General features: G+C 33.5%; 2 protein-coding genes and 1 pseudogene across 2 annotated transcripts; 1 reads left to right on the top strand and 2 right to left on the bottom strand.

Annotated features, from left to right (window-relative positions):
- The first annotated feature begins 262 nt into the window (after positions 1-262).
- LOC110419795 (Formyl transferase) lies at positions 263-4066 on the top strand. Its single transcript, XM_021432945.2, has 8 exons — positions 263-581; positions 785-897; positions 1443-1593; positions 1666-1739; positions 1860-2019; positions 2291-2389; positions 2492-2578; positions 3253-4066. The coding sequence occupies exons 1-8, from the start codon at positions 441-443 to the stop codon at positions 3397-3399; spliced, it is 972 nt and encodes a 323-aa protein (XP_021288620.1). The 5' UTR covers positions 263-440; the 3' UTR covers positions 3400-4066.
- A 126-nt stretch (positions 4067-4192) lies between these two features.
- On the bottom strand, positions 4193-7164 carry LOC110419706 (auxin canalization protein (DUF828)). Its single transcript, XM_021432830.1, has 6 exons — positions 6306-7164; positions 5497-5878; positions 5151-5327; positions 4972-5021; positions 4823-4880; positions 4193-4611 (listed from the first exon to the last, which is right to left on the bottom strand). Exons 1-6 carry the CDS (start codon positions 6555-6557, stop codon positions 4373-4375), a joined length of 1158 nt encoding a protein of 385 aa, XP_021288505.1. The 5' UTR covers positions 6558-7164; the 3' UTR covers positions 4193-4372.
- Positions 7165-10218: 3054 nt separating this feature from the next.
- LOC110421674 (3-hydroxyisobutyryl-CoA hydrolase-like protein 1, mitochondrial) lies at positions 10219-13411 on the bottom strand (annotated as a pseudogene).
- Between the last annotated feature and the right edge of the window lie 4882 nt (positions 13412-18293).

Here is an 18293-nt window from a genome sequence, read left to right as displayed (position 1 = left end):
TTGAATAGAAATGAAGTAAATATTTAATTGACTTGATAAAATAAAATTGACGTAAGATATACACCGAAATAATAATTTTAAACACATGATTTACTTCAATTAAATTCTTTGAGAAAAGAATGTAAATTAAAGAAAAAATATTTCAAATAATGATATTACAATAAAGTCCACTTTAAAAAGGAAACCCCCAAGTCTGCAACCGTTAATTTACCATATTTGGTAGGTGGAGTAGATGTCTGTTAAACGGTTGTGATTGCTCCCTGGCTCTCCCAGCCTATCAGATCTCACTCCGCCTACTCCACAGGGCCCAGAGATTCTAAAGCTTTCCTTAAACGCCGTCGTGTTATCATCTATCTGCGAGCTTCAACGGCCAAGAATAAGAGGTCGCCAGGCGCCAAGCCAAGTTTTGGTGGGTAAGTAAGAAGTGAGATTCTGAAGCAATGAGTCTCACGAGACGAGTCTCTTCAAGCTTGCCCCAATTTGTTGGATTTGCAAAGAGGTCCTTCAAATCTTACAAATTGCCCGGAGATCCCTCTTCTTCTCCCTCTCTAACTTATGGCATCCACATCTTCCATTGCCCGGTGAGTTCCCCACCGCCATCTCTCTCTCTCTCTCTCCGTTACCCACTTCCAGATTTCCATTGCTGAATTCTATTACCACTGAAGTTCTCATTGGTTCGCCCATTTTCTTCACAAAAAAAGAACTTTTTTTTAATTAAAAATGATGATTTTGTCTAATTATTTTTAAACTTTAAGTGAATATGGTTTGTTTTTTGGGGTGACAGGATGAAGTTGGGATTGTTGCAAAGCTATCAGAATGTATAGCTTCAAAAGGAGGAAACATACTTGGAGCTGATGTTTTTGTTCCTCAAAACAAGAATGTCTTCTATTCCAGGAGGTAAGGTTATTTTTTAGTGGTCTAAATTTTTCTAATTCAATGCTAAATGTCTTTAATTGATAAATGCAAGGGATAAATTTCGAGTCTTGGTAGTCATCACTTTGTGCCAAAATAATAAAGCTTAGTGCTTTGTCCTGAGGAAACACGCTCGGAAAGAATCAATGTTGGATCAATGGAGCAAGTGATTGTTGCAATAAGAATTTAGTTCTTATTGGACGATTGTGTTGTTGGTGTTTGGATAGTTGTTCTTTTGGCCAAAGTTTGAACTAGGAAACTAAGCTGAGTACATCAGTTTTAGTTTAAAAGAGAATTATAGGAAGAGATAGTGTAATTGTTTTCTAAATTTCTTTCTTGTTAATCAATACCAACACCACCTAGAAGTAGGTTTGATTTTGGTTTGAGCTTCTCGTGTGTTTGTGAATGTCCAAGAATGATGTTTGGCCTGGACAAAGAGTGATATGTTCAATGGTGACTGTACTTCGTGGCAACAAGTTGATTGAATGAACCATTATTAGACCTGGATCTTATTGTGTGAAAAATTGCAGTGAGTTTGTTTTTGACCCTGTCAAATGGCCTCGGGAGCAAATGGATGAAGACTTCATGAAGCTATCAAGAATGTACAGTGCTACCAGATCTGTTGTCAGGGTCCCTGATCTAGACCCCAAGTTTAAAATTGGTGTCCTTGTTTCAAAACAGGTATGGCTTGTTACTTCTCTCTCTCTCTCTCTTAATGTTTTCCATGATCAAACCATATTTATCTTGCTCCAGGACCATTGCCTGGTAGATTTGCTACATGGATGGCAGGACAGAAGACTTCCAGTTGATATTACTTGTGTGATAAGGTAATGTTCAAACTGCCATCCCTCTGTGTGACCTTTATTGTTATACTTTTTTTTTTCTAAACTATTTTTAGTCCTATTTGCATTTTATGTCCAAATACTGATTCATCAATTGTATGGCAGCAATCATCATAGAGATCCAAACACTCATGTGATGCGCTTTCTTGAAACGAACAATATTCCGTATCATTCTTTGCAAACAACTAAAGAGAATAAAAGAGAAGGGGAGATCTTGGAGTTGGTTCTGAATACTGATTTTTTAGTACTTGCCAGGTATATGCAGGTAAATCAGGTTATAAGATTTTTGTCATAATTTTGTTTCAGTGCAAAGCAATTTTAGGGAAAACATTTTAGTCTGGGATTCCACAATATTAACTAGAAGAATAAAATTAACCTTTTCTTTCATAAAGGACACAAGCAAATGTATATGTATATTAAAAATTAGCAGAAGCTTGTAGTATCTGTTCTCGCTAGTATTCATCATTAGGTATATTGGAGGTTGAATCAACTAGTGCTATGTTTGGAGGCTAGAGAATAACTATTTATTTTTGCAGGTTTTATCTGGTCATTTTTTGAGGACATATGGGAAAGATGTAATTAACATTCACCATGGCCTTTTGCCATCATTTAAGGGTGGGAATCCATGTAAACAGGTGAGTATTCTTGTTTATTAATGAGTAATTGAAATTATTAGCCATTTCATGCTTCCTCCCTAACTCTAGATGCATGTTAAATTTTCTAGATTATGTTGGCAGGCTTTTGATGCGGGTGTTAAATTAATTGGTGCAACAAGTCACTTCGTGACTGAAGAACTTGATTCAGGGCCTATTATTGAACAGATGGTATATTTTATTTGTTTACTGCTGCTCTGAACAATGGGTCATCCTGTCATTGCTTACCCTGTAAAACTCTGCTTAGATCTCCTTTGATTGATTACAATTAATTGTGATTATTCTCCTCTACAAGGTTTCTAACTTCACTATTTTAATCAGATTGAATTAACTTAGCTCAATTTTTTATCTTTGAGTAATAGCAGACAATGCAATTTCTTATTGTCTGACCCATGGATGTCATCATTCTTGAAAAATTCTGGTATACAGAGAATAGAGTTAACTTCTCTGGACTTAGTGGAAGGGTTGTTTTGATGGTTGTGATTCCTCATAAATTGTTAAAATTTATTTAGCTAATTAATTATGACATTGATGCCAACGTTATTATAAAATTTGTCAGAAATGATAACAACTTTATGTGATCTGTGAAATGTTCTTATGACAGAGGATGCTGAAAACAGAGTTTTTAAATAAATGATCTTTTAAGTGCCAACTTCTTTGGCTATTGTTGCTGCAACATGCAAGTTTAATTAAATATAGGTGCTTACCATCTATAAATCTCCACGTTTGTTTAACTATTCTCCAATGACATCTGCTCCGTTCATGTTATTTGATGCTGCATTTTTTTGTGGTGGTTTTTTAAAATTAATGATCAGCCCTCAAATTCTGTGTACCCTTTTTGACAGGTTGAAAGAGTTTCTCACAGAGACAATTTGCAGAGTTTTGTGCAAAAATCAGAGAACCTTGAGAGGCAATGCCTTTCCAAGGCTATAAGATCATATTGTGAACTGCGAGTTCTACAATACGAGGAGAACAGGACTGTTGTATTTTGAGAGGGCAAATTAGAAGATAAAGCAGTGTAAAAGGAGGAGGTTGGGGTGTTATGAACGTTCAATTAGTCATATGGAATGTCTAGCAATAATATTTCACTCCATGCATCTCTAATTCCTTGTACCAGCTTTCAAAATCCTGCAGATAGCGGGCTTTTGTCAATATGGGAATCTCGGTGTTTGATCCATTGCCTTTGTCCAAAGAAGAACAGGAAATTTTTCAGGTTCAAAATGCTTCTGATCCCCGCGTGCCACACCCCTCCCTCCTCTTTCCGTTGTCTGTCTTTTTTCCTTGATCACTTTGCCTTGTATGAAGCCTCTTTTACTTGACTAGTTAACCTCTTGATAGAGGCTTATTCATATAGAGAGCTTTGCCTAGTTTGTCTGCACTCTCAAATGTCGAGCTAACCAAGTGGTTGGGCGATCGAGCTCTGAGAAGGGACCACATTATTGTAATTGCAGATTTTTTCGTGGTGAGTTTCTTTTGATTAAAAAAAGGAAGAAAACTACCTAGGTGCATCATTGCTCTAAGTCAGGGTGCAATGATTGTGATAGCATGGGAATGATTTGCTACATTTTTGTTGTATATCTAGCACAACCAATCTTCCTACTGGGCAATTTCATTCTTGTCGTTTATCTTTCCTAGAGCATCCCCCACTCCACAACCAGGAAAAAAAGGATGCTTCTTTTTCATTTTTCACCTCCCATTTGAGATTATCAATTTTCTTTTTTCTTTACAGTCGTGATCATTGCTATTGTTAGTACTTTTTGTCAGCATGAATATATAAAAGATCTCTTAAGCCTGTATAAAACTCATTTATTCACCCTTCAGATTGGGACCTCTTCCTCTGCAACCTCATCTCTTTGGTAGCAAACATTGGAAGAACTTGTTGCATAGCTCACATATTGAAGACGATTTCTATTCTATATATCACAAACCAAAATCAGTATGTATGCACAACAACCATACTCTATCCTATATACTGTCACCGATACTCAAAGATTCGAGAGAAAGCTCAGCTGCTTCGGCATAGCTGACTTGACGGAGAAGGTTTTGAATCCCATCGACCCATCTCTGCTTATGAATCTTGCTTTTACACTTGAACTCTAGAAGACCTTGTCCAGTCTTGAGGCCAAAATAGAGTTCTTCAGAGGTTTCCCGTTCTTTTCTGTATGGCCATGCAGAGGTCTCGTCGCAAACTCCGTAAACAATACCTGGTATAAATAATACGACTTTTAAGCATGAAAGAAAACAAAAAGGCATATAATAAGTAGTAGCGTTTTGTGCCAAAAAGTTGGTCTTGCGAAAGCTCTAGGAGTCAAAGCAAAGGAAAGAATAAAAGAAAAAGGAAACGGAAAGGAACTCGCATGATGAGAAGTCATTAGATTAACGCGAAATCAGACAGTAAAATAATACACTGCTTACATTTATTCTTCTTGGAGAATGCCCCTCCAACATGTTTGCTTTTAAGCTTAATCATGACCTGACAAATGGAGCGTTTGTAAGAGCTGGCAAACTAGCCATTGACTATGCTATAATTTCTAGAAATTCCATCAAGTTGGTCTTTTCTGTACCTGAGATTTCTTGTTGATGTAGACAGAGACACCTTTCCATCGCAACACACCTGAGAACGGCAGGAACAAGTGATTCAGATATGATACTCCAAATTAGCTGAATCATTTATACATCAAAGTTCTAAAACCTGGTTTTGGTTTACTTTTAAGACCTCTTGAGCTTTGGAGGGAGATTTTACCTTTCCGTGTGTGTTGCAGCAGTTCGCCCTCACAAGGAGGATTCTGCTCCTTTATTTGAGCATGAAAAGCAGCAGACCAATGAGCTTCTGCCATGTTCCTCTCGTAAGGACTTATAGCTGCATTTTTCTTCGCTTCTTTTGGCAATCTTGCTTTCAAAGCTGCTTCTCCTCTCAAGGCTAATTTTAATCGAGGCAAAAAATTTTGCAAATCATAGTTCAGAGCCCTTTCATGAAATTGGAAATACAAAATGCAGCGGTGCAGTAATAATCTGGGATGAATAAAAATGGCGTAGAATTTCAGGTACAGATGCTTTTGAATTTCTTCAAGAACTGCAGAAGCAAGTACCTGTTGCAGCTGCCGCTGTGAGAGTCATCAGATCGCCAGCACTCTGAATATCAACTGCTGATTTGACAACAGAAGCAACACGGTGATGATCTGCCCCGGCTACTTCAGCTAATTCAATGCAATGTGATGCCAAAAGTTCAGTAGCGGATGCCAACGCCATGCTCATTTGTGAGCCTGTGCCATTGGAGTTTCCAGATGCGGCTACTGCTGCCAAGCCTGCAGCTAGTCCAGCAACCGAAACAGCAGAGTGCAGCCGAGCATTTTCTGCACGCATCTTGTCTTTCTTCTTCACTGTGTTTGTACCTGAGTCCCTGTGGTGATGGAACCATTTGCCTATTGATCCAGTTCTTCGAGCATTAATTGAATTTATGACTTTCCCTGCCTACAAAAACAAGCAGATTTTTTTTAAAAAAAAATTAAACAACTAAAATATCCCGGCCCAGAAAAGAAAAGGTTAAGAAAGAAATCAGAGCAGAGAAATCTATGAAGTTGGTTTTGTTCGTCAGCCAACAATTCAGAGGAAACTGCCAGATTGTTCACACTGAATAAAGATTAGTACTTGTTATAATGGATGTAGAGACAATTCCTATTTACAACCATTCTTTCTTTCTTACAGGGAAGGGCCAAGAAATAGAAAGCCAAAAAAAATCCAGTTCAATCTTTCTCAAGGAGGATCAAAATTTCTTTTAGTTTTGATCCATGGCAACTCAAGGATCCTTAGGATTGGAGAAAACAAAAAAAAAACAAGTAAAAAGGTATAATATGGATCTTTAGAATGGAAAATTGATTCTAAGAATAAGATCACTTACAATATGTGGTGCAACAAAGGTGTCTGGAAATGAACTTGGATTATTATCAAACTCAAACTGTTTCTGTTTCTGAGCAAGAGCTTTTGAAATTTCTGCTGCAGATAGACTCCACGATCTAGACAAAAACTCCATAGGCTCCTTTGGTGTTTGTGGCTGAGGGATAGATGGCAACGACGATGCTGCTTTCAGCTCTCCATCCTCTTCTAGGTTCTCCAGCCCAAACAAAGAAGCTGAATAAAACCCGCTTTCCATTTCTATCTTAGGATCCTTTTTCAGCTGACAGGAAATTAGCACTTTCAAACCTGTTTTGAATGAATTCAAAAGCTAAATCCTCCTATTATCCCCTGTAGTAATACTCCTACAAAACTTTTGATATCTTTGGCCTTGACCGTGAGATAAAATGAAAGAAAACAAGACTTCAGAGGTATAAAAGTTGGGAAATAAAATTATTGGGTTTTGAAGCCAGAAAGGTTCTCTACTAAGAACAAAACCTACTGTCTTGTCCGAGCAAACTTAAAATTATATAGACATTTAAAAAGGCCCCCCTTAAAACAGTGAGTGACAAAATAATGAACAAGGGCAGATATCAAAATCTAGTGCTTTGAACCCCCCATGAATTCAGGTGCGGTTTGGTGAAAGAGACTGGGAGTAGTCCAAACAGAATTCACGAAACCCCATAAAATATTAATCAAGTATTAGCTTAAGTAACATAAAGAAAGCATTTGTCCTGGATAAGGGGGGGATTGTTTCTTAAGCCTCATGCAATTAAGCTCATGTATCCATGATCTGATGTTCCGACTATGAGTATCTTTCATATTTTAGTATACTAAGAAAGGAATCTTTTTTTTTCTCTTCTTTTTTGTGGGTTTAGCGCCAATCACTTTCGGTTGTTGGAAGGTTTGAAAGTATTTGAGCAACAGTAGCCAATGGCGCTGCATGAAACCTTGACTGGACGGTGGGTTCGTGTAAGGGTTTGATGCTTCCATGGATGTCTGCCACATCTCTTTTTTGGCTTAATCGGATGGTTCAGAATAGTTGCAATTTCCTATATCTTATAACCACAAATAACCCATTTCCTTTGTCGTTGTACCAGTTACTCCTAAGAATTCAATCTGCAATCCTTTTTGTATATCGAGGAGTTCATTGTCTTCTAGCTAGCCACTCAGACTCGGATCAACTTTAACCAACAAACTAGGCCATATTTACTTAATTAACTAACATTAGCAACAAAATCAAGCTTAATTAGTAGCTTACGGATAGTTTGGCTAGACTGAGCTCAAGTTTGATATTGATCTTGTTTTCTTAAAGCAGCTGAGCTTGACCTTTGCAAGCATTCAGCTCAGCCGTCCAACTCCATCTCTAGAGTTGGATTTTCCAAAATTTATGCAAGGAAAAGATTTATTGTATTTAGGAATGGACCTTGATTAATCAGCTAAACGAATACCGTGTCAAGTTGATTATTGCCTCCGCCTGCGGCCTGCCTGGTACCCCAGACAAATACACGATGTTCACGTGAAATTTACATGGGTAGGTTCCTGTCTGCTTCTCTTCCTAATACCAGCTCCAGTTATTTAACCCCAAGCTCCGGTCCCAAAACTTTGTCTGTGCATAGCTAGCGGTGGTTGACTCTTTATCGAGAATAAAACATTAGCTTTTTCAAATTAATCTGCGTTTTATCTGGCTAATGATTGTGATTTTTTGATGCCAAATCAGGATCAAGACCCTGGATCGATGCTACGTATAATCTTGCGGACTAAACTGCAGTCGGTGCAATGTCACTTCCAAAGCTATTCCTGATCAAGACCCCCAAGATCAATCAACTTCGTAGAGCTACCTAACAAACAAAAATAGTCAAATTCTGCAATTTTTGACGTTTCGGTATTAAGTACACTGTCTTCCGGTTTCGTAGCTGTACTTGCCGCCCCTCTTTGCCGTGTGAGACATCATCAGTTTGAATCAATTTTGTACATAGCAATCCGATTAAAATTACATGTGTCAAGTTTTATCGCATTTTTTTTCTGTTGTGCAAGGGTTCGACTACTCAGATTTAGCTTCAGTAGGTTTGGCCTAAGACCTGCCTTATCCTCCATGGTGGATTAATTATGTGTACAATCAATGTTTTGGTAAGTAAGGTCATTGTTCAATCAATGTTTTTGGGTCACACCAGGCTTTCTACTAGAACAAGTAAAGGATGAAACCCAGTTTTCTCTCTCCTTGTTTCTACAAAGGGTTTCGCTTGAAGCTTGAAATTTTGGGATACTGTAGATCATGATGACATCTTTTATTTTTTTTCACTTATCTTTTAGAGCTGAAAAAGGCAGCGAAGGGCCCGAAGATTTCATGATCTAAGAACAAGGACAGTCTATCCTGATAACATGATTTGACTAAGCCAGACTGTACAAAGTCTTCCAAGTTCAAAAACGATAACTACATAATGGAAGAGGTTGGGAGTTTTAAACCATAAATAAATGAACACTAAGTCATGTCTATGGCATAAATTATTTTAGATTCAAAATCGAAATTATATCTCAGTATTCTATTATATTTTATTTAAAAAATTAAATTCAATTTTTAAAAAATTAAAATTAATAGAATTATTGTTTTGTAGTAAAAGATATATTATTACGTGTAACTAGATACATATTCTGTCAAGAAATACATAATATGTGTATTATAATAGATTTTTATAGAACCCTGTTATCTAAGTTTGTCAATTAAATCAATGCCAAAGAGTTTTTTGGAAGGTTTAGGATAGATTTGACACCAACAGAGGTGGATATGGCCAGTTATGCCTCTCTATTTCCTTTTTCAATTCCTTTCCACTTCTAGAGGCTTAAGATATGGATGTATCAAATATGATTGAGCACAGAAATTCTTGGGTGGCTTGACCACTTGAAAGCTACCTTGAACCACATTAATTGTAATCAACAAACTTATATATAAGAAACTATTCAGTTTTTTGCAATTGAAAGCTACCCTCTTACATGTAAAGTATATTTTTGTACCTTGAGCTGCCAATGAACGAATATTTAAATTTTTTCATTGTTCTTCAAGGAAAATAAAAGAAAATCTATTTGTAATGAAATAAATTTGAATAGTTGCATTATTTTCTAAGATTCAAGTACATAAAATTTATGTTCAATATCAAACTCAACGCATTGTGCTCAAGACTAAACATGTATGGATTAATTTGATGGCAACTTTTGAGTGCATCCAAATTAAAGTGAATCAATGGAAAAGAGAATGGGGACATGGAGTTGAAAAAGTAGTTGGCTGCAAAAAATATGTGTCATCTTCCACCACTTGTATGCCTTTCCAAAAGAGATCCACTAACAAAACCTTCTTTTCAGTTTACTGCCCCCATTCATGGCTTAACCAATGACCAAAACCAGCTTCCAGCTCAACATTATTCTAAAGCAAACATAACTCAATCACTTCACAGTATCAAAGGAATCAATGCCCAAACCTATAGGAAAGACAAAAGATGTGATATAAAGTTATTCTCCCCATTTGCGCATGGGACTTGGATCAAGTACAGTTTTCTTTCAGAACTCAGAACCAAGGACCATGTATATGTAGCTTAATGGTCTCAGTTAAGTTTCGGGTATTGTGTATGTATGTGTGTGTGCGTATATATATATATAACACAACATAGTGCCAATGTATATGTTACATCAGGCTCCAATCTGGAATTAAAGTGGTACTTCCATCTGGTTTTGGAAGTGGACTAAATGATTTCTGCAGATGCTTTTTTAATAGTGAACTTTCAATTTTTTTAATAGCCTGAGGAACTTAACTCAGAAAATTTGAGGTACATATCCAGATCCGCTGATCAAACAGGTAATAGTTGCATTATTGGAATTAAATGTCCTGTCTCTGCCCAACTTGACTGCAGCTAAGACATGATACATGCCTAACGAGTCAGGCTAGCTTCTCGGAAGTTCACATACAACTCTAGTTCAGGCTCATAAGCGTTAAGGGGAGAAAAGTATGCATCAACCATATCTTCAGAGACCTTCTCCAGACAGCATGGATCCCACTGCATGCAATGTCAGATAATCAGTACAATAGCAAATTATTGTCAAACATTTACCAGTTTGGAAAACGGAAATTAGAAAATACCTTTGGTGCAAAGCATTTATCCACTAATCGTGCCCGAACTCCCCAAAATAATGCATAAAAGGGGGTCAATATAAAGTTACAGGACCAACTTTGAGGAACAAAGTCTTATTTTGCACCTCAGGGAAGTCATTAGAGATCTGTCTAGTGATAGCTTGAAGTGTCATCTGATACTCCCGGGCAAGACATTGCTCCAGAGTTTGGAATCTGCCTTCTCTTATCTGTTATATGGCTAGTTAATTAACCATTAGAATGTAACTCAAGCAATTCCTACATGTGTAAAGTAGGAATTGGACTTACAGATCTTAAGGAAACCTTCAAGCTCAAAGGTGGAGCTGCTCTTAGTTTCTTCATGGTTGAAATACACCATTTGTCTTTTGATCTAGCTGCTTCAACCTCCTGAAGTAATTCACTAGTTGTCAGGAAGTACTGTCACAGATTCAGCATTAAAAATTTTACAACTAAACTAACAATAAAATCATGTTGAGGTTGGGATTACCAGGCTGTCCATAGTGATTATAGTTATGGTTTCTGGTTTATCTTAAATCCTTTAATAAGAAATTAAGTCTTACCAAAGCAGTAATAATTTCCTCAACCGTGCCATGGCCAAAACATTTGTTTAGCATCTCCATCCTGCATATGGTACGGGCAAAGTAAATTACAACAGGCTATACACGGAAATTAAGAACAGAAAATTTTTATAATACAATAAAGGTTAGTCTGCATTTAAACCTGTGAAGAACACTACTTTAATTTGGAGATCTGGGATCACTATATCTTGCCAGAAAAGTTTCCACAACAGAAAAGTCCTTCCTAGTTGATGTACTGAGTTGCGTTTCAATTTTAGGAAGCTTCTGGTTATTACAAAAAGAAGAAGAAAAATCTTAACATATTAGGAGGCTAGGTTAGACAGTTGATGCTTATCGACAAGGGAAAAGGTTCATAAGAGAATGGACGAACTGTGCTCGGTGAATAGTGAGTTGCAAGCCCACAAGCAAACATTTCTTCTCCAGTAAGTGTATCAGCAGTTAGAGCCAGATATTCTCCTGTGATGAAAATGCAACAGCAGCCAAGGAACATTTTTTGTAATACAGTAGCAAGAAATGGTTATGAAGTTTGTGAAGGTACAACTATTCTATTAGTGCGAAAGCCTCCCAACTTAAATGGTGGTCTAAAGTTCAAATGCTGAAAATATATTTCCTTTTTTTAATAAAAGTACTGTTTATAAAATCCAATAATGTGCAAACTTAAGAGCCTACCTAAATAACCTGGCAGCCGTGAGAGATAATAAGAAGCCCCAGCATCCGGATGGAAACCAATTAGAACTTCAGGAATACCAAATACCTGCACTCATCTACGGTGAGACAAATTTTCTTCTCAACAAAACTTACTGATGAAAAGGTAACTGAAACTCAGATAAATGCAGAGGCAATAGCCTTGACATCGGTTAGGAGAAAGGCTGCTTAACTATTATAGACAAGAGATTATAATTGGTCGATTTCTATGAAGGTAGGACATGATTTCAAGGCCCCTCCAGCACCGAGTTTAGTCAATTGGGAAAATTTAAGTGATTGCGGATAGCATTAGAGTCTTGTTAGAAGGCAGAGAAACATAGTGAAATCAGTTGATGTCTCCCCTGATTTTGGCTGAAGTAATGGATTTTCTCACAGTTTACAAAGCATATATCCAGAGTACGTACAGTCTTATCTGTCGCAACACGATATGAACCATGAACAGAAATCCCTGCACCTCCTCCCATTGTAATGCGATCCAAGATTGCCACCTATTGCCATCAAACAAGAATTAAAAAAAAAAATCAGAATAACTGTAGTCACTGAAACAGTTAAACAGCCTCAAGTTTTGTAGATGTGTGACATTTTCCCAGGCAAAATCCATTGACGTAAATACTCCAAAGTACAAAATTGTCATGGAGAAGTCCAAAAACTGTTGCAGATTCTGGTGGCTATAATTTATTTAGTTGTTGAATCAGAAAGAATAGGAGACTCACGTGCGGCTTTAAATATGTGCCTAAAAGGTGCATGAAACTGTAAAGTGTCCTGAAACATTCTTTACATTCTTCCACTCTCCCTGAATCACAGCAAAAACTGAGTTAGAAGATTGTTGAATGGCAGGAATCAGATTTACCGTAACTCAATTTCCCAGATGTAAGTACCAAGTTAAATCTGATATGGTCACTATGCAATTTCCTTTGAGTAAATAAACTATGTTGGCGTAAAGAATTCTAACAGTATTGTATATATTAATGCCTATATGGAAGAAATTAATAAGAATATCGGCAAGTCAAAACTGTTATCACCTTCATTTATTAATTGATATAGCTGGACGACATCTCCCCCAGAACAGAACGCCCTGCCGTTTCCCTTGAACAACAAAACAAACGGTGACCAACTTTACTTATTCAAGTTTATGATATAAAAAATAAAATAAAATGCAATAATAGAAAACCAAAAAGGAAAAAAAAGTTTCTTGCACTTACCTTGATTACAACAAGATCAACGGTAGGGTCCCTTTCCCAGGATTTGTATAATTTATTAAGAAAAATTCCCTGATAAATTTTTAAAAATAAGTTTATTAATATAAACTATCTCTGGATTCTCTCTCTTTTGAGTTTTGATAATACAAGAAAATAGTAAGAAAACAAACCATTGGAGTAGTAAGAGCATTCAGGACATGAGGTCTGTTAAGCATAACAGTTCGTGAACTACCTTTCTCTTCAATTAATATCTTTAAAATCAGGGATGTATATTCGGTTAATTCGATTAAAAAATTTAAAATGAAAATTTACAGATTGTATAATGTATCCACTATTAGCTTACACAACACATGTGAAGGCATACATATTACGTTCAAAAGCTTACCAAGTTGTCATAATGGCTAGAGCTGCTGAGTAAGCACAGGCTTCTGGTAAACGAGGCAAAACGACGGTGCGCGTTAAAAAAAGGCCTTAGTATTTTGAAGCTTTGCATCTTTGCTGTTTAATTTCTCTCTGCCCATGCCTCTCTGTTATGTGGTTGATATCGAGCATTTAATCTAATATTGACGCTAGTTAGGCAAGAATTGATTCTTTTTTTTTTTTTCATAGGTGTAGGCACCTATCCATGTATCCTAAAAAACAATAATAAATAATAAATAAAATAAATAAATTATTCTTAAAAAAAATTAAAACCAACAGTTTCAATATGTCTAACCTCTTTCTCCCACGAAAGTCATATGCCAACTTTGTTTCGAACTTTGCCAGGCTAGAGTCGTATAGGAGATTGAGTCGTTTGTACTTGTGAGAGAAATATCTCCTTTCAAATATTGTAACAGTTCATAGTGACATCTTTAGAAATTCTTATTACATCTTCAAGGGAAAAGATCCTATAGGAAATAAATATTTTTATTTCAAGCATTGTAATGATTATTGGTAAAATACTTGTAAACTCTTGTAAACTCTTTACAAAAGATGAGTAGTCGACTAATTGTTGAGCTGCCTCACTGATAAAAGTACGTTTGTAGCGAATTATTTTAAGATATCCCTATGGCCTGACAATGGTGTGGTTGGTTCCTTTGTACTCACTTTCATATTAATAAAATATTTTTTTTTATTTGATTCTTGTGATTATATATATAGCATTTGATATATCCTATGATTTCGATGTGTGTTCCCTTAATATAATTTGTTGTTATTGTTATTAAATGAGTTGTTAGCTGACTTACATGGAAGCGTTCACCCAAGAGCCACACAAATTATCTCATACTTAAGCGAATAGGCGTAATTCATTACAATTAAGACCTATGGCTACCTTATTGCTTTTCTAATCACTATCACTTTGATTCTTAGGAAATAGCTTGCACAGGGCATTTAATGTCCTAAGGCAACCAAATTTTGGCCACCTCTAACTACCACCCTCAAGTTTTCTTTTACTCGGATCCCCTTACTTGTGAAATCATGCTCTTCTTCCTTACTTGTGAAATCATGTTTAGAAGAGCATGATTTCACTGTTAAATTGTCCAAAAACTTGGATAATTGAGTTTTATAAAAACTTTCAAAATTCATAAGGAAAAGGGATTTTTCGAGGGGAAAAAATCAAAATAAAAAATATCTAGTTTTCTACCAACAATTAGGGGTGAGCAAAATCAATCCAAATCAATTACGCACCCAAACCAAATGCGATTTGGGTAAAATAGTTTAGCCTAATTGGCCCATTGGATCTATTAGTCTAAAATATTTGATCCAATTGATTTTTTAGTCGGTTCTCAGTTTTAAAATTTTTGGACCAATCCACCCAAAAAACTAAACTAATTTTTTATATATTTATATATAGAGTAATATATATAATATTTTTTATATATTAAGAAGAATTGATAGTAAACTTAATTAATAATATATTTAAAATATATTAAGGTATTATAAATACGTATATAAAATATAATCATAATAATTTAATATTAGTTATAATTATTTATTTTTTAATAAATTTGTATTAATATGAAATTACAAGTTCTATATTTTAAATGACGTAAGTTATATGTTAATATTATAATATATGATAGTAAATATTTAACATATTAATATGTTATAATTATTACACCTTAATAATATTTCGTAATATAAAATATTATGAATATATATAATTGTATAAATATTATATATATTTAATTTATACATAAATATTACTATAATTTATAATAAACTTAATTTATATGATTATACTTAATAACTTTATTAGTTATTATCTTAGATTTTATAACATATTATTTATAATTAGTTATTACTTATACAAACTTTAATATAAAACATTATAATATATAATTATGTCATAAATTTCATATATATATATATAATAAAATCATATATTATATATACACATATTTAATTTATACATAAGCATTACTATAACTTATAATAGATTTTATTTATATGATTACACTTAATAAGTTTATTCCCTATAAACTTAGATTTTATAGCATATTGTTTATAATTAATTATTTTTTATACAAACTTTGATATAAAATATTATAACATATAAATTATATTATTAATTATATATATAATTATGAATAAAGTTTATACATTTTAATATTATAATTTTTAAAAAAATAATATAATTTTAATTCATTGGTCCAAAATCGGACCAACAAAACCAATTATATATTTGATGAGTTTGATTTTTTTTACATTTGGTCGATTTTGATCAATTTTCTAAAAATGATTGGTCCATTTAATTTTTAGATATGGTGGACCAAACCACCCAATCTACCTATTTACTCACTCCTACTAACAGCCAATAACCACAATCAAAAACAAAACAAAAAAAAAACCCAAAATAGCCAAAATAATTGAAAAACAAAAATCAGTATGTTTGGTGGGGATTTCTTTTTGGCTCCTTCTTTTCTTTTGGGATTTTTATGGTTTTGGGAAAGTTTAGGTTTCGAATTTGGTGGGCTTTCAAGACTACTGATCGGTTGTGAGAGAGCTTGAGGATTTGAAAGGCTCAGGTTTCAAAAGAGTAAGAGAAAACTTTGGGTTAGAGAGAAGGGAGAGGGGCACATGGTTAAAGAGAGAAAGTGAAGAAGATAAGTAAGGAAAAACGAGAGAAAAGAAAGAATGCATATCTAGGGTTACTAGTATAAATGTGCCATTTTGAAAGAGTGAAAGGAATACAAATCCTAGCCCAACACGGCGTTGTTTTGAGAAAAGAAAGGGAGTTGCGTTGTGCTTGCCAAACGGAGCATTTTGGAGGGAGAGTTGGTGGACCATAGCAAACGGGCTTCCTTCTTGTGGATTGCTCCTGGCTCAATGAGGTAAAACCTTATGTTTTGTTGTTGGGTTTTGATTGTGTTTATTGAGGCTTGTCCATTTATCTAACCCAAAAAAATTTATTATTTAAAAGTTTGTTTAATTTAAATAAAAATATATTATAAAAATTATATGATGTGTAAAAAAATAAAAATATATAAGTCTGTAAATGAAAAAATATGAATAAATATTTAATTATAAAATAATAGATTTAGTTAGATAGAATATACATATATATATAAAATGAATGTTTAATCTAAAAAATAATGATAGCAGATCTACATTAAAAATAAAATATATGAAATAAATAAATAAATATTTTCCAGTAAAAAGCATAACTAAGTAAAATAATAGTTAGTTATAAACAAATTAATTTAGATAAAAGAAAGGAAATATATAAAAATGTAAAAAATTTGAAAGTTATTTAGTCATAGGAAAAATAGTCCGAGTAAGGATTGAAAATAATATTAAAATTGATAATTATATGAAAATGAGTTAAATAAATAAAAGTAAATAAAATATATTTTTAATAATAAGAATAAGTTAGGTATGTAATAGAAATAAAATGTTTGATTATACAAATATATATATATATATATAGGTACATATAGAAAATAAAAGAATATAACATAGTATGAAATTATAAATATATAAATATAAGGATTATTTTAGGATCAATATGCAGATGATGAAATGCTCATATGAAGCACGAGAAGTTGCAATTCTGAATGAATTTTTTTAAGTAAAGGATTTCGATTAAGATCCCACCAGCACGATAGGAGAGTCTCAATATCGAATCTCGATGTTTCTAATCTTAAATAAATGAAAATATATTAACCTAATTATTAATTAAACAAGATATAGAAACAAAATAAGTAAAGAAATAATGAAGATAATAAATAAATACTAAAAAATAATAAAACTTTCAATGAAGGTAAATTCACAATGATCAACACATCTAAAATATAAAAGGCAAATATAAAATGGATTTATGAGAAAATATAAAAAAATAGTTAGTCAAAGAGAAAATAGGTTAGGTTAATAAAAAATAGGAAAGAAATTGATTTATAAAAATAAAAACTATACATAAATAATAATTACGACATGAGATATTTGGTTTAAAAAATAGTATTTAGGTAAAAAGGAAAATTTATACTACAAAAATAGATAAATACTTAAATGTAAAAAATATATAATAAAATGAAATAAACAATATAGTTAGATAAAAATAATAAATATAAAATATTTATTCATGATATATATATATGCATACAAAGAAAAATAATAAAAAGAAATTTCAAAGAAATAACAAAGGCGTTGTGAGAAGGTTAATGAATAAATATTGAAATTATGGACACATCACACCTCATCATTACATCGTTAAATATCATGGCATGTTGACATATTCTATATATAAAGATAAGCCCCGATGATCTGACTTTTTGAGGGAGCTTACGAAGGTGAATTTCTTTGAAAAATTTCTTTAGTAAAAGGATACCTTTGAATCTCATTATTGTGATAAGAGGGCTTGGAGAATGTTTTTAATAAAAGTCTTTCACTGGCGAATGATTTCTCCGATGATAGGGTTTATTTGTTAAACTTACGAAAGAGAGTTTTTCAGCTAATTCTCTAAATGAGAGAATATTCTCATATTCTACCAGTATGATGGGCCAATTCGAAAAATATCCTCAATAAAAAAATTTTCATTAAGCATTATTCGGATTCTATGCTATACATTTTATAATTGCAGCATGCGTCATAAAACTAAATAAAATGTTTTAATTAGCTAATAAAATAAAGAGTAAAGTAAATAATCAATAATTAAGGAAACACAATGAAATAAATTTAAAAATAAAAAGTTCTATAGGATAGCATATGATTAGATGGTACAATTTATGGAATATGTGTCACGGGGTGCTAACCTTTCTTTATATGTAATCGTACTCTCGAATCGAACTCTAAAAATTTACAGACCAAACTATTATTCTTTATATGAATCTAAGATCAATTTAGAATTTCGTTGAGTAAAACAAATTTAATAAATGACCAATCACACTTAAAAAAAA

The sequence above is a fragment of the Theobroma umbraticum genome, unplaced genomic scaffold (genome assembly GCF_002168275.2).
Source record: "Theobroma umbraticum cultivar Fairchild unplaced genomic scaffold, ASM216827v3 scaffold_30.0, whole genome shotgun sequence".
Classification (NCBI taxonomy): domain Eukaryota; kingdom Viridiplantae; phylum Streptophyta; class Magnoliopsida; order Malvales; family Malvaceae; genus Theobroma; species Theobroma umbraticum.
The sequence above is the reverse complement of the archived record's forward strand: the minus strand, read 5'-3'. Positions and strand labels throughout refer to the sequence as shown.